Source organism: Hyla sarda, chromosome 11, assembly GCF_029499605.1.
Source record: "Hyla sarda isolate aHylSar1 chromosome 11, aHylSar1.hap1, whole genome shotgun sequence".
In the NCBI taxonomy this organism is placed as follows: domain Eukaryota; kingdom Metazoa; phylum Chordata; class Amphibia; order Anura; family Hylidae; genus Hyla; species Hyla sarda.
Window position 1 is genome coordinate 98,151,964 of NC_079199.1, and position 15,779 is coordinate 98,167,742.

Sequence of the window (15,779 nt, forward strand, 5' to 3'; positions counted from 1 at the left end):
TACTAGAGTCAGCGAAGACGCTATGCCCAGACTGACAACATACCTTATAAAGGGCGATGGCACCGGAAAATACCAGAGCACTATACAGTAAATTTAGAAACTTCTATGGCTGAAATTAAGTTACATTTTACTATAAGGATCAACTCTTCCTATTGATTTATCTCTCCCTCTCGATCTATCTATCTATCTATCTCATATCTATCTATCTCATATCTATCTCATATCTATCTATCTCATATCTATCTCTATCATATCTATCTCATATCTATCTATATATCTCATATCTATCTCATAGCTATCTATCTCATATCGATCTATCTACATCATATCTATCTATCTCATATCTATCTATATATCTCATATCTATCTCCTAGCTATTTAGCTCATATTTATCTATCTGTAGTCTGTTTATCTAACTATCTATCTATTCATCTATCTTTCTCCTATCTATCTCATATGTTTCTATCTATCTCTTTCTCTCAAATATATCTCATATTTATCTATCTATCTCATATCTATCTATCTTATATCTATCTATCTATCTATCTCATTATCTATCTATCTCATATCTATCTATCTATCTATCTATCTATCTCATTATCTATCTATCTCATATATATCTATCTCATATGTATCTATCATCTATCTATCTCATATCTATCTATCTATCTCATATCTATCTATCTATCTCATATCTATCTATCTATCTCATATCTATCTATCTCATATATATCTATCTCATATCTATCTATCTATCTCATATCTTTATATCTCATATCTATCTCACCTCTATCATTTCTTTATCTGTCATTGTCCATGTTTTGGGTAAATATATTGTATAGAATAATTATTAGCCCCTCCATGTTGTGACAGTCCAGTATATATGTGGAGGTTTCATGTATCACGTCCACGTCAGACAGGAGAGATCCACTGGGCGATGATTGTCCACAGGGTCCTCCGACCATAATACCATCCCAGTCTGCTCACGTGTGGTCCATGTCCGTGGGATTGTGGTATTTTGGGACACCCATTACTTAGATTTACAAACCAGTAACTTTTATCATCAGTTAGAGAATTATCCAAGGCCGTGTTCACACGTTCAGGTTTTTAATTGCAATTATTGAATACAAATCCAGGAATGGATTAGAAAGCAGAAGGATCTCAGTCTTCCCTTAAAGAATACATGTTATCAAACCGTATTTTCTAAACTAACTCAGATTATATTCACTAACTACTCCTAACACCCCTCCTGCCCTAGATTCTTTTTCAAGCTTTAAAAAGCTGTGTATCATTCTTTTCCCCTTGCTCACATTGTGTGAGCTCCCGGCAGGAGAAAGTGGGCGTTCCCCAGCAGGGGCGACGTCTCTGAAGCCAGCGAGAGCCGTGCCTTGACATGCCCCGCACGCATTTCCTGAGTTTGGACTTCTACAAGTCCGGGTGGAGACCAAACTAACTGTTTGGGAACAGAACAGAGCCACCTAGTGGCCATTTTTTCAATCACATTAGAAACGTATAAAGGTTGAGAATTTTAACAGCAAGTAAATAGCAAAGTGTCTTATAAATATATAAGGAACAATATATTTAAAGTTTAGTTTGGTGACAGGTATTCTTTTAATATGTATTCTACAAACCTGCATTAAAAAACCTGAGTGTGAGAACACGTCCTGACAATTTAGTCTCTCTCAACCAAATTGGCCACTGATTTGTAAAGAAGCGATGCATGCAACTCTATACTTATAAGTGGATCCCATCCCTGAGGACGGAAACTTCTTTCGTGCCTATGACAGAGCGGCTCATTCCATCTGCCCACAGTGCCATCTAATATAACCAATTAGGCGGTAGACATGGCCAAAATTGGTAACTGGTAATCAGGATAAATTACAGGGCGGCATCATCATCAAACCGAACGGAGAGCTGACCTATCTGAAAAGGTTCACGATCACTCTACTATTGCCCCTTATTGCGTTAACATGTCCCTTGTATGGGCTTCCAAGAATGGAAAAAACATGGCTGCATTTTTCCGAAAACAGCTCCACACCTGTCCATAGGTTATATGTGGTATTGCAGCTGAGCCCATTGACTTCAACTGAGCTTGGCTCAGGTGTGATGTTGGGTAGGTGTGAAGCTTACTTAAAGGGGTACTCCCCTGGAAAACATTTTTTTTTATATCAACTAGTGCCAGAAAGTTAAAAATATTTGTAAATCACTTCTATTAAAAAAAAATCTTAATCCTTCCAGTACTTATCAGCTGTTGTATGCTCCAGGGGAAGTTCTTTTCCTTTTGAATTTCCTTTCTGTCTGACCACAGTGCTCTCTGCTGACACCTCTGTCCATGTCAGGAACTGTCCAAGGCAGGATAGGTTTGCTATGGGGATTTTATTGTACTCTGGACAGTTCCTAAAATGGACAGAGATGTCAGCAGAGAGCACTGTGGTCAGACAGAAAGGAAATCCAAAAAGAAAAGAACTTTCTTTGGAACATACAGCAGCTGACAAGTATTGGAAGGATTAAGATTTTTAAATAGAAGTCATTTACAAATCTGTTTAACTTTCTGGCATAAATAAATAAAAAAAAAAAAAAAAAAAACATTTCCAGGGTTGTACCCCTTTAACCCCTTAAGGACTCAGCCCATTTTGGCCTTAAGGACTCAGACAATTTAATTTTTACGTTTTCATTTTTTCCTCCTCGCCTTCTAAAAATCATAACTCTTTTATATTTTCATCCACAGACTAGTATGAGGGCTTGTTTTTTGCACGACCAGTTGTCCTTTGTAATGACATCACTCATTATATCATAAAATGTATGGCGCAACCAAAAAACACTATTTTTGTGGGGAAATTAAAACGAAAAACGCAATTTTGCTAATTTTGGAAGGTTTTGTTTTCACGCCGTACAATTTATGGTAAAAGTGACATGTGTTTTTTATTCTGAGGGTCAATACGATTAAAATGATATCCATTATTATATACTTTTATATTATTGTTGCGCTTAAAAAAAATCACAAACTTTTTAACCAAATTAGTACGTTTATAATCCCTTTATTTTGATGACCTCTAACTTTTTTATTTTTCCGTATAAGTGGCGGTATGGGGGCTCATTTTTTGCGCCATGATCTGTACTTTGTTTTGATACCACATTTGCATATAAAAAACTTTTAATACATTTTTTATAATTTTTTTTTAAATAAAATGTATTAAAAAAGTAGGAATTTTGGACTTTTTAAATTTTTTTTCGTTCACGCCGTTCACCGTACGGGATCATTAACATTTTATTTTAATAGTTCGGACATTTACGCATGCGGCGATACCAAATATGTCTATAAAAAATGTTTTTTACGCTTTTTGGGGGTAAAATAGGAAAAAACGGACGTTTTACTTTTTTATTGGGGGAGGGGATTTTTCACTTTTTTTTAACTTTTACTTTTACATTTTTTTACATTTTTTTTTACACTTGAATAGTCCCCATAGGGGACCTCCGTGCGGCGTTATGAATGATCGGATCCCCGCAGCAGCGCTGCGGGCGATCCGATCGTTCATTTAAATCGCGAACCGCCGCAGATGTCGGGATCTGTATTGATCCCGGCACCTGAGGGGTTAATGGCGGACGCCCGCGAGATCGCGGGCGTCGGCCATTGCTGGCGGGTCCCTGGCTGCGATCAGCAGCCGGGATCAGCCGCGCATGACACAAGCATCGCTCCGATGCCCGCGGTTATGCTTAGGACGTAAATGTACGTCCTGGTGCGTTAAGTACCACCTCACCAGGACGTACATTTACGTCCTGCGTCCTTAAGGGGTTAAATAAACTAGAGCCAGAAAGTTAAAAACAGATTTGTAAATGACTTCTATTTAAATCTGGACTTTACAACATCTTTACAGCCGGATCTATGTTATCATATTGTAACCTGGTCTTATTAATATGTAATGACTCTGTTTATTATTCTATGTTATTTTATTTTCTTATTCTCAAATATCTGTTTTAAAGAAAAATTCTTTAATAAAAAAACAGTTATTAAAAAAAAAAAAAATATTGATCCTTCCAGTACTTATCAGCTGCTGTATGCTCCACAGGAAGTTTTTTTTGGGGGGGGGGGGAATTTATTTTCTGTCTGACTACAGTGCTCTCTGCCGACACCTCTGTCCATGTCAGGAACTGTCCAGAGAAGGAGAGGTTTGCTATGGGGATTTACTCCTGCTCTGGACAGTTCCTAACATGGACAGAGGTGTCAGTAGAGAGCACTGTGGTCAGACAGAAAAATTCAAAAAGAAAAAAACTTTCTCTGCAGCATATTGCAGCTGATAAGTACTGGAAGGATTAATATTTTGAAATCAAAGTAATTTACAAATCTGTTTAACTTTCTGGCGCTAGTTGATTTAAAAAAAAAATGTTTTTCACCGGAGTACCCCTTTAAGGTGTTAAGCTTACTTAAAGGGGTTCTCCACCCCTATACATTTAATCCACTATCCAAAGGATAGGGGATAAGATGTGTGATTGTGGGGGTCCGACCACTGGGGACCCTCATGATCTCCCTGCTGCACCTGGCGTTCGTTTCCCTGCTGCACCTGGCGTCGGTTGCAGCACCGGAGGCTTGTGACATCACAGCCGCGCTTAGCTCGTGACATCACAGCCACGCCCCCTCAATGCAAGTCTATGGGAGGGCGTGTGATGGCTGTCACTCCCCCTCCCATAGACTTGCATTGAGGGAGCATGGCCGTGAAGTCACGAGTGAAGCGTGACCATGACGTCAGGAACCTCCGCCCCACATTGGCAGTCATCCGGCACACTCTGTACACTGGATGACTAGGGTGCCACAGCCGAGATTGTGGGGGGTCCCCAGTGGCGGGACCCCCGTGATCAGACATCTTATCCCCTATCCTTTGGATAGGGGATAAGATGTCTAGGGGCGGAGTACCCCTTTAAAAACCTACCTTTCATGCCAAGGTGGGTCTTTAACTCATAGATCACAGCCTATATATTACTTTCTATAATAATTTTAAAAAGCCACTAGTCAATTATGACAGGTCCAGAGCAGAGGTCTCCAACCGAGCCCTTAACCCCTTAAGGACGCAGGACGTAAATGTACGTCCTGGTGAGGTGGTACTTAACGCACCAGGACGTACATTTACGTCCTAAGCATAACCGCGGGCATCGGAGCGATGCCCGTGTCATGCGCGGCTGATCCCGGCTGCTGATCGCAGCCAGGGACCCGCCGGCAATGGCCGACGCCCGCAATCTCGCGGGCGTCCGCCATTAACCCCTCAGGTGCCGGGATCAATACAGATCCCGGCATCTGCGGGAGTTCGCGATTAAAATGAACGATCGGATCGCCCGCAGCGCTGCTGCGGGGATCCGATCATTCATAACGCCGCACGGAGGTCCCCTCACCTTCCTCCGTGCGGCTCCCGGCGTCTCCTGCTCTGGTCTGTGATCGAGCAGACCAGAGCAGGAGATGACCGATAATACTGATCTGTTCTATGTCCTATACATAGAACAGATCAGTATTAGCAATCATGGTATTGCTATGATTAGTCCCCTATGGGGACTATTCAAGTGTAAAAAAAAATGTAAAAAAATGTAAAAGTAAAAGTAAAAAAAAAGTGAAAAATCCCCTCCCCCAATAAAAAAGTAAAACGTCCGTTTTTTCCTATTTTACCCCCAAAAAGCGTAAAAAACATTTTTTATAGACATATTTGGTATCGCCGCGTGCGTAAATGTCCGAACTATTAAAATAAAATGTTAATGATCCCGTACGGTGAACGGCGTGAACGAAAAAAAATTTAAAAAGTCCAAAATTCCTACTTTTTTAATACATTTTATTAAAAAAAAAATTATAAAAAATGTATTAAAAGTTTTTTATATACAAATGTGGTATCAAAAAAAAGTACAGATCATGGCGCAAAAAATGAGCCCCCATACCGCCGCTTATACGGAAAAATAAAAAAGTTATAGGTCATCAAAATAAAGGGATTATAAACGTACTAATTTGGTTTAAAAGTTTGTGATTTTTTTTAAGCGCAACAATAATATAAAAGTATATAATAATGGGTATCATTTTAATCGTATTGACCCTCAGAATAAAGAACACGCGTCATTTTTACCAGAAATTGTACGGCGTGAAAACAAAACCTTCCAAAATTAGCAAAATTGCGTTTTTCGTTTTAATTTCCCCACAAAAATAGTGTTTTTTGGTTGCGCCATACATTTTATGATATAATGAGTGATGTCATTACAAAGGACAACTGGTCGCGCAAAAAACAAGCCCTCATACTAGTCTGTGGATGAAAATATAAAAGAGTTATGATTTTTAGAAGGCGAGGAGGAAAAAATGAAAACGTAAAAATGAAATTGTCTGAGTCCTTAAGGCCAAAATGGGCTGAGTCCTTAAGGGGTTAAAGGGGTACTCCGGTGGAAAAGTTTTTTTCTTTGTATCAACTCGTGTCAGAAAGTTAAACAGATTTGTAAATTACTTCCATTTCAAAATCTTAATCCTTCCAGTACATTTCAGCTGCTGTATACTACAGAGGAAGTTCTTTTCTTTTTGAATTTCTTTTCTGTCTGTCCACAGTGCTCTCTGCTGACCCCTCTGTCCATGTCAGGACCTGTCCGGAGCAGGAACAAATCCCCATAGCAAACCTATGCTGCTCTGGACAGATCTTGACATGGACAGAGGTGTCAGCAGAGAGCACTGTGGTCAGACAGAAAGGAAATTCATAAAGAAAAGAACTTCCTCTGTATTATACAGCAGCTGATAAGTACTGAAAGGATTATGATTTTTTTTAAATAGAAGTAATTTACAAATCTGTTTAACTTGCTGGCACCAGCTGATTTAAAAAATATGTTTTCCACCGGAGTACCCCTTTAAGGTCCACCAATGGTCCAGGGTTTTAATTTTTCCCTGATTGATTCTAATGCAGTAACAAAAAAAAAAAGGAAAATGTTGGTGGGTCTAAGGATTGGATTGGGAACCGCTGGTCTAGAAGGTGACCGAAGATGGACGTCACTTTCAAAAGCTGGTCCATATGATCTGTCCTGCCAAGGACCCCTAGCTAGGTTCCTGATAAAAAAAATATGGGCCATTCCGTGGTCATCAATGACTTGACCAAGAACTAAAATTCTGATAAGGCTCATCCAGCTCTGGTTATACAGCAGAGTCTATGAAAGATGATACTACTCATTGGCAACAGAGGGTCCTTTCAATCCTGAGGAAACATCATTAAAAAAAATAAAAAAGCAAGCATCTTATATCCTAGGGGGGGCACTGTTGCATAGTAGTCTATAGCAGATCGTAATGGTAAAAAGTGGTACTGCAGCCAACCAAAAAAAAAGAATGTAAACATTTGAATACATTTCCTGCTATAAATAGAACAGGTCTCTTATAATTGACAAATTTAGCTCCGGTATATTATATGTTGTATATGATGAGAAGATTTTCGATAGTTGATGCATTCCCTTTAAGTATACAGTTTAATACACAAGAAGAAGACGTCAGACTTAGAGAAGTAACCCCTAGTCCTTTCGGTGTCATGGAAGACAAAAATAAGATAGATTTTGGAAAAAATAGGCCATGCCCAAGTATGGGTGTAAGGCTATAAACACCCATAAGACAGACATGGTGACCTAACATTGGGATATTCCGAAAATCTGCCCAGCAAGCAGCCTAAGGGATGTGTGGAATGTGTCAGTCAAAAATATTACCTAACCTCGAATACTGACCAGTCAGGTCTTCCATGTCAGTAGAGAGTAGGGATACTTTGCAATCGCTCATTGGCAATTGCTTTGTGCAAATCTACTTCAAGTCCTACTAATTACTTACAAATTGAATGTTATTTACTAACAACTAAAACAGCCAATCAGACGCTCGTATTCACCAAGAGCTAATTGCTGGTCGAATTGTAAAATTGTTTAATTTCGTCAAATGTTTATAAAATTTATAGAAGGTTAGAAACCTATAAAATAGACACTGAAAGAAGTCAACGATATTGTATCATGTGACCTGTAATTAACGAACCTATATTGTTCTACACTTAAAGGCTATTAACCTAAAAATGTACAAACATTTGCATATTATAATAATATAATACAACAGGCACATTAATTATTCTCACGTCACAAAATGCATAAATATTCATACACTTTTTACTTAAAGGGGTATTCCAGGCCAAAACTTTTTTTTATATATATCAACTGGCTCCGGAAAGTTAAACAGATTTGTAAATTACTTCTATTAAAAAATCTTAATCCTTCCAATAGTTATTAGCTTCTGAAGTTGAGTTGTTGTTTTCTGTCTAACTGCTCTCTGATGACTCACATCCCGGGAGCTGTGCAGTTCCTATGGGGATATTCTCCCATCATGCACAGCTCCCAAGACGTGACATCATCATTGAGCAGTTAGACAGAAAACTTCAGAAGCTAATAACTATTGGAAGGATTAATATTTTTTAATATAAGTAATTTACAAATCTGTTTACCTTTCTGGAGCCAGTTGATATATATATATATATATATATATATATATATATATATATATATATATATATATAAAAGGTTTTGCCTGGAATACCCCTTTAATATTAACATTAAATCTATCAGACTAAGTGATGCTGCAGCTTCTATATCTGAAATGGCTTTTGTACCCTCTGACAACTTTAATTCATGGCTTTGGGTACAACCATAGATATTAAAATATAAAAGAACAACAGGATGCGCTCCGTGGTGCGATATCTCAGGATGCAATGGTAACGCAACACATGAATATGCGCTTACCATACTCCGTCCAAGTACAACCATGGATAAAGATGTGGTATAATGGTGTCTCCGCAGCCGCTCCACCTCATGCAAATGTAGATATATTTTAAAAACTCCTCCAAACCCAGCAGAGTCAAATAGTCGCTTGAGACCGGGATAAAATCGAGATGTATCTTTATTCCCACAATGCAACGCGTTTCGTGGAAGTTCCGCTTCATCAGGCATCATGATGCCTGATGAAGCGAAACTTCCACGAAACGCGTTGCATTGTGGGAATAAAGATACATCTCGATTTTATCCTGGTCTCAAGTGCCTATTTGACTCTGCTGGTTTAGGAGGAGTTTTTTACAACATAGATATTAAAGGCATTGATGTATCTGACTGTGCTTGACTACCCAAGATATGGATGAGAAGCACAGAATGATACCACATTGATTAAGAGATAGGTTGCAGGAAGGCGCACCAAAACCAATATATGTTATTAGGGTGAAAATACGCTACTTGATATCCTACAAGAAACAATTACAGCAAGTTTTTATGTATTTCAATGGAAAAAGACTCAAAACTGGGGTTTGGTCCACTAAGCAGTACCACGAATGACTGTACATAATTTTTGGATACTTTTTCATGCAGTCACGACATAACTTATACATATCTCCTAGTGTCTCTTTGTACCTCTAGTATCAGTTCTTCCATCTCAAACTGTCTTTTGGAAGCTTTGTCCTCCTCAATAGGTTCATGGTATAGCAAGGCCAAGACTTCGTACTTCTTTAGGGCAGCCTTATAGTTTTTCAAGTTGATGTGGATGACTCTGTCCTCTCCGTCATACTCTGGGAAGTCGAGTCCATCATCGGCCCGGGCACCCAGGTTGACCAGGGCTAGGCAGAAAGCTGCCAAAACCAGCCACAACCCCTTCATCCTCTCGCACGTTCCAAATCAACAGGTCTCAGATTTAGGGTCCCAGTTTAAAGTCAACGAGGGAAACTCTGGGAGGATTGTACCGAAACCCCTTCTCCTCCCCTAAAGGTAAAGGAATAGTTTCGATTAGAAAGGTATCTCCTCTGGGTTCTTGATGAGATGGCTCCACTCTTACTTAGGGGTTTGGGGACAGCTCCTGGAGCTGTTGAGATGGAGGCGAGAGTCTGGGAACAAGTGGTGGAGGCTATCCCAGTGTGCACAGCCTGAAAAGCAAAGGGAAAATATGACACCCAGTCCATAAAAGAGGATGAGGGGGCTGGATAGGAGGAGGTCAACAACTCTGGAGGGACATCCTATCCTCACAGGCTTGCCAGTCTGGACATTCGTCACTTGAACCCCCCTCCTCCTGTAACCACGGTCTATATATGTCTACATGAGATCTGTCTCCTAATATACTGTGAGTCCTCAAGTATCCTACTGCCAGAAGCAGGACGGGGGGATACAGGCAGTGAGACAACTCAACACAATCGAGTAGCATGTTTTTCTACATCAAAATCTACCCCATAGGATGTTTTTGGGAGTGGGATTTACTTTGTTGTTTATAATACAAATATGACATTGGTGCCTCCTCGGAGCACTGTAACCTATCAGGTCTTCTGGACTTGGAGATATTTACAACCACACAGTCATAGTGGATCTCTAATGGAGGCAAGGCTTTCCGGCGTGCCTTGATGCTGGGAGTGTTGTAGTGCCACAACAGTTGGAGAACCTTAAAGGGGTACTCCGCCCCTAGACATCTTATCCCCTATCCAAAGGATAGGTGATAAGATGTCTGATCATGGGGGTCCCACTGCTGGGGACCCCCTGCGATCTCCCTGCTGCACCCAGCGTTTGTTTAGAGCATTGGGTGCAGCGCTGGTGGCTCATGACGTCACGGCCGCGCCCCACTGGTGACGTTGTGGCCATGCCCCTCATTGTAAGTCTATGGGAGGGGGCGTGACGGCCGTCGTGCCCCCTCTGATAGACTTGCATTGAAGGGGCATGGCCGTGAAATAACATGAGGGCGTGACCGTGACATCACGAGCCCCCGCCCCGCATTGTCAGTCATCCGGCACAGAGCAAAGCTCGCTCTGGGGTGCCGTAGCCGAGATTTTGGATAGGAGATAAGATGTCTAGGGGCGGAGTGCCCCTTTAAGTAAAAGATCATCTCAGTGGCGGTGCTAGGATTTGTGTCACTCAGAGCGTTAGAAATTGGTGTCACCCCTTACCATCGACCCCACACACACACACAAACCAAAGTAATTTTTTTTGCCTGTTTTGATGGACACCAGCAGTGTGGTCCATTGTGGAAAATTATTTCCAGTATATTAATCAAATATACCACTTTGCCAAGTAAGGGGCAAGTGTAAAAGAAGCTGTCCAGCACTAATGGGACAGTCAGGCAGAACACCCAAATGATATAAGTGACTCACAAGTGACGTCTTCTACATACTTTGTCCAGCTAAATCTTCTCTGTGTAGAATTTGACCCCCTCATGGCATTGGCTCCTCACTTTGTCAGCGGATTCTGATCCTGTATATGAAGACAGTAAATAATATTACACTGCCAAACACTGTACTGCTTAAAGGGGTAGTCCAGTGGTGAAAAACTTATCCCCTATCCTAAGGATAGGGGCTAAGTTTGAGATCGCAGGGGGTCCGACCGCTGGGGCTCCCTGCGATCTCTCTGTACGGGGGCCAGGCTCTCCGGCCAGATAGCGGGTGTCGACCCCCGCAAGAAGCGGCGGCCGACACGCCCCCTCAATACATCACTATGGCAGAGCCGGAGATTGCCGAAGGCAGCAATCCGGCTCTGCCATAGAGTTGTATTGAGGGGGCATGTCGGCCGCCGCTTCATGCGGGGGTCGACACGCCCCATTCGCGCGGGCTGTCGGGGCGCCGTACAGGAGTTCGCGGGGGGCCCCAGCGGTCAGACCCCCTGTGATCTCAAACTTAGCCCCTATCCTTAGGATAGGGGATAAGTTGTTCACCACTTGTTCACTACTGGACTACTCCTTTAAATGTAACCCTGACACACACTGTATCCTCTGAATATAACACTGTCTGACAGGTGGGGCTTGGGGGGGGGGGGGGGGCATGGGGCCCATTAATCTGGGGCCTTGGAGGGGGGGAGGAAACATGATGCACAGTAATGTGGGGCTTTGATGGAGCTAGGTGAGGGCCTCACCCAAGTCCTCCTATTAATGTACCTCATGTTTCCTCCCAAGCCCTTAGATTACCATGTCTTATGCCCCCCAAGTCCCAACATTACTGTGTTTCATTTCCCCCCACTGAAACCCCACATTACTGTGCTTTATGTCTCCCCCAAGCCCCCACATTACCATGCCTCATACGCCCCCCCCCCCATTTCTGTGCCTCATGTCCCTCCATCAAAGCCCCACATAACTGTGCAACATACTCTCACATTACTGTGCCTCATGCCCAAGCCCAATCCCCCTCCCCACCTTGAGACTCATGTGATTAACTTACCAGGCAGGGAACACCACTCGTACCACTTGTGGCCTTCCTGCTGCGGCGCTGTTTCTGCCCCTTATTATTCAGACGTAAGAAATGTCAGTGCCGGCCTCAGCAGAGCTCCACAACTCTCAGCCCACTCCCTGATATTGAAATCCAAATGAACCCGGAGGGTATAATTGCAGTTTGCAATATTATATTTTGTGAGGATAGATGCACGGGGTGGGGTGGGATGGATAGCACCTTGATCAGTCAAGGTGTCACCTAACCAGGGGGTGTCACCTGGTGTGGTCCGCAACCCCCCCTGCACTCCCCTAGCATTGCCACTGCATCACCTTCTTAAAAAGGATCGGTTACCATTCCTGACATGTCTGTTTTAGTAAATATTTGAATTTGTTGTGAGATAATTCTGGAGCACCTGGTCTCATAACTCTGCATTGGGCTATTCCTCTGTTGTTTGTTCAAAAAATTTATGAATCTTGCAAATGTTATCCCCATTCAAAAGAAAGGTAGAAAGGAGGAATCGGGCAACTATGAGCCAGTAAGCCTGACATCAATAGTTGGGAAATAAATGGAAACCCTACTAAAGGATAGGATTGTGGAACGCCTAAATTGATATGGATTAAGAAATGAGAAACACCATGGGTTTACTTCAGGGAGATTCTGTGACTAATCTTATAGATTTTTATGATTGATGATTGGGTGACTAAAATAATAGATGGTGGGGGTGGAGTAGACATTGCATATCTATATTTCAGTAAGGCTACTGACACTATCCACATAGAAGACTTATCAATAATCTGCAGTCATTGAGCTTGGACTCCATATTGTAGATTGGATTAAGCAGTGAAGAATATTCAGAGCGAGGTCTTGTTACCAGTGGGGACCTCAGGGGTCTGTACTAGACCCATAATATTTTTTATATTTTTATCAGTGACATTCCAGAAGGTCTCATTGGTTCGGTTTTGGTCTTTTTGCTATGAACCAAAGATTTGTGACATGGAGGGATCCATCAAATGGAAAATGATTTGGGTAAACTAGAAGAATGGTCAGAACTCTGGCAACTAAAATTTTATGTGGAAAAGTGCAAGATAATGCACCTGGGACGGAAAAACCCAAGAGCAGAGTATAGAATATGTGATACAGTCCTGACCTCAGTATCTTAAAGGTAGACTGACTTAAAGTGGTACTCCGGCCCTAAGACATCTTATCCACTATCCAAAGGATAGGGGATAAAATGCCTGATCGTGGGGGTCCCACCGCTGGGAACCCCTGCAATCTTTCATGCAGCACCCCGTTATCATCAGCCTCCAGAGCGAACATTGCTCCGGGTCTGATGAATCACGATCATGGGGCTGGAGTATCGTGACGTCACGGTATCAGTGACCAGGTGACCTAGGGGTGACCAATGGGACCCCACCAGAGCTTCCCCCATATAAGCCCTGGGTGGAGCCTCTGCTCTCTTAGTCTTTGCTGAGGTCCAGTCAAGTTGAGCCTAAGTGTGTGTCCGGAGTCATAGGAGGCCTTAAGTCCAGTCTGCATCCACAAGCTACAAACCTGCAAGTAACCACAGTCACAGTCTTGTCAGTCACAATTCAGTCAAGTCAAAGTCATCTGTCTAGTCAACGTGGCCTGCACTAAATTGTCCACCTCTACTATAAGTCCCAGCAAGCCCTTAAATAGGCACTGTCAGGTACAAAAACTTTTGATATGTTGTACAGCATGTATAACCAATAGGTTTTGCAATTGCTTTCATTAGAAAATTTTCAGTATTTCATAGTGATAAAGCCAGTCAAACAACTGCCCCCCTGCCTGCTTGGACACATACTAGTCCTGCTGTGTCCATGAGTCATCACCTATGTCATGGACACACTTCCTTGATTGACAGCTGTGAGCACATGGCTCTGAGCTAGAGGGAAAAATCCTCCCACTGTCAGCTTGTGTCCCGCTACTGTCAGTGAGGACAAGCTGGGAGTTGTAGTTTTGCTAATGCTAGGGGAAATGTGAGCAGACAGCATACTGAGGGAGGGGGCGGAGACCTCCACATTGAGGCCACGCCCCCTCCCTTTAGAGGAACTCAGACTAGTGAACTAAATTAAAAGTGTAATAAAAAATAAATAAAGGTGCTGGACACATAAACATTTGATGTACATGGTCAGGATTAGGTACTGAGTTATATATATAAAAAAAATGTTTTTGTTGGATCTGACGGGTACACTTTAAGTCTCTGCGTCACTGGTCACCTCCGTGGGCCCTGGCTGAACTGTATAGGCTACGGTTGTCCGTAACATGAAGTCAGAGTCTTTATTGCCCCCCGTGCCTAGCCCAGGATCCAGCGGTATACCTTCGGGTGTTAATGAGGATAAACCACGCCCTGGCGTCACGAATACAAGGGGTTAACTCCATATGCCCCTAGGGTAATTCTATCTGCCCTGCATCTCACACCCCATACCACATGTACACTTAGTATAGCCTCAGGCACCCAGCGCTGATCACGCACCCAAAAAATAATACTTGAATGTATTTTGGCACAGATAGGATTAGCAGTGGTTAAGGGTTTATCAACATCAACTTTATTATATATTCTTTTTTAAATTGTCTGAAATTTTTTACGCAAAATAATCACATTTTTGCAGATCCCCACACCAGCCTGAAACTTGTCTAAAGCTATACTACTTTGTTATTTGTGAAGAACGGGCACCTCTTCCATAAATGTGGGGGAAGTACACGTGACATACGCCAACAGGGGAAAAAACTTACACAGACAATGACAAATTCCCCCCAGTGCAAAACGACATGAGGCTTGGAGTGCCATATGGTGGGCAGGGTACCTCTCACCAGACATAACCGCCGAGTAGGACAGATAAGCATGGATGGCCAGTAACGTAGAAAATGGACAGTGTGATACTTACTTATCAATTCCTCATATGCACTGCTGCTGTCAGTACGCGCCCAGGCCAGCTGTTAGAAACTGTGACTGCAGGGTAAAGCATGGATCCCGACACAAATCACATACATAGGTGACCGTGCCAGCCTATACAAATACTGAAATAAGAGACGCAACAAGAAGCGCTCCACCACTTTAATAAACACAATAAAACTCCTAATAGAGAATAAAATGTACTGGGAACAGTGAGGTGGGGTTATCACCGAGGAATCTCTGGAAAAAAAAAATGGTAAAAACGACAGATCACGGCGCAAAAAATGACCCTCATACAGCCCTGTATACAGATAAATAAAAAAGTTATAGGGGTCAGAATAGGGCAATTTCAAGCACACTTTGGCCCCTTTGACACTACGATTATGCCCCATCAATAACGGCTGCCAAACTCTCTCTTTTTTTTTTTTTTAGTTTGATAGCCATCATTTTGACGGGTCATAACAGGCCCCGACGGACCCCATTATAGTCAATGGGGTCCGTCGGCCACCGCTATTTCCAGAGAGAATAGTGGGAGAAAAAGACGGTGCAAGCACAATTTTTTCTCCCGCTATTAATGATCCTGAAAAAACAGACTTCACACTGCTGGAGACAAATTGTGGTGGCCCAGTACGGGATGGTATTGCCCCGTACCTTTCCGGCCCTGTCAGACAGTGTCCCTCAGTGTC

At 42.3% G+C, this 15,779-nt stretch overlaps 1 protein-coding gene across 2 annotated transcripts in view; it reads right to left on the bottom strand.

The window, feature by feature from the left end:
- Positions 1-15,027, bottom strand: part of CASQ1 (calsequestrin 1) — an 85,265-nt gene extending 70,238 nt beyond the window's left edge. The window contains exons 1-2 of one of the 2 annotated variants that reach the window (XM_056544970.1): positions 15,012-15,027; positions 9,418-9,762 (exon numbers count right to left, since the gene is read on the bottom strand). In XM_056544970.1, the coding sequence (XP_056400945.1) occupies positions 9,418-9,660 (243 nt within the window). In that variant the 5' untranslated portion in view covers positions 9,661-9,762; positions 15,012-15,027. Of the gene's footprint in view, positions 1-9,417; positions 10,062-15,011 lie in introns of those variants that run through there. The other variant, XM_056544969.1, reaches the window with a different exon arrangement.
- Positions 15,028-15,779: the final 752 nt, after the last annotated feature.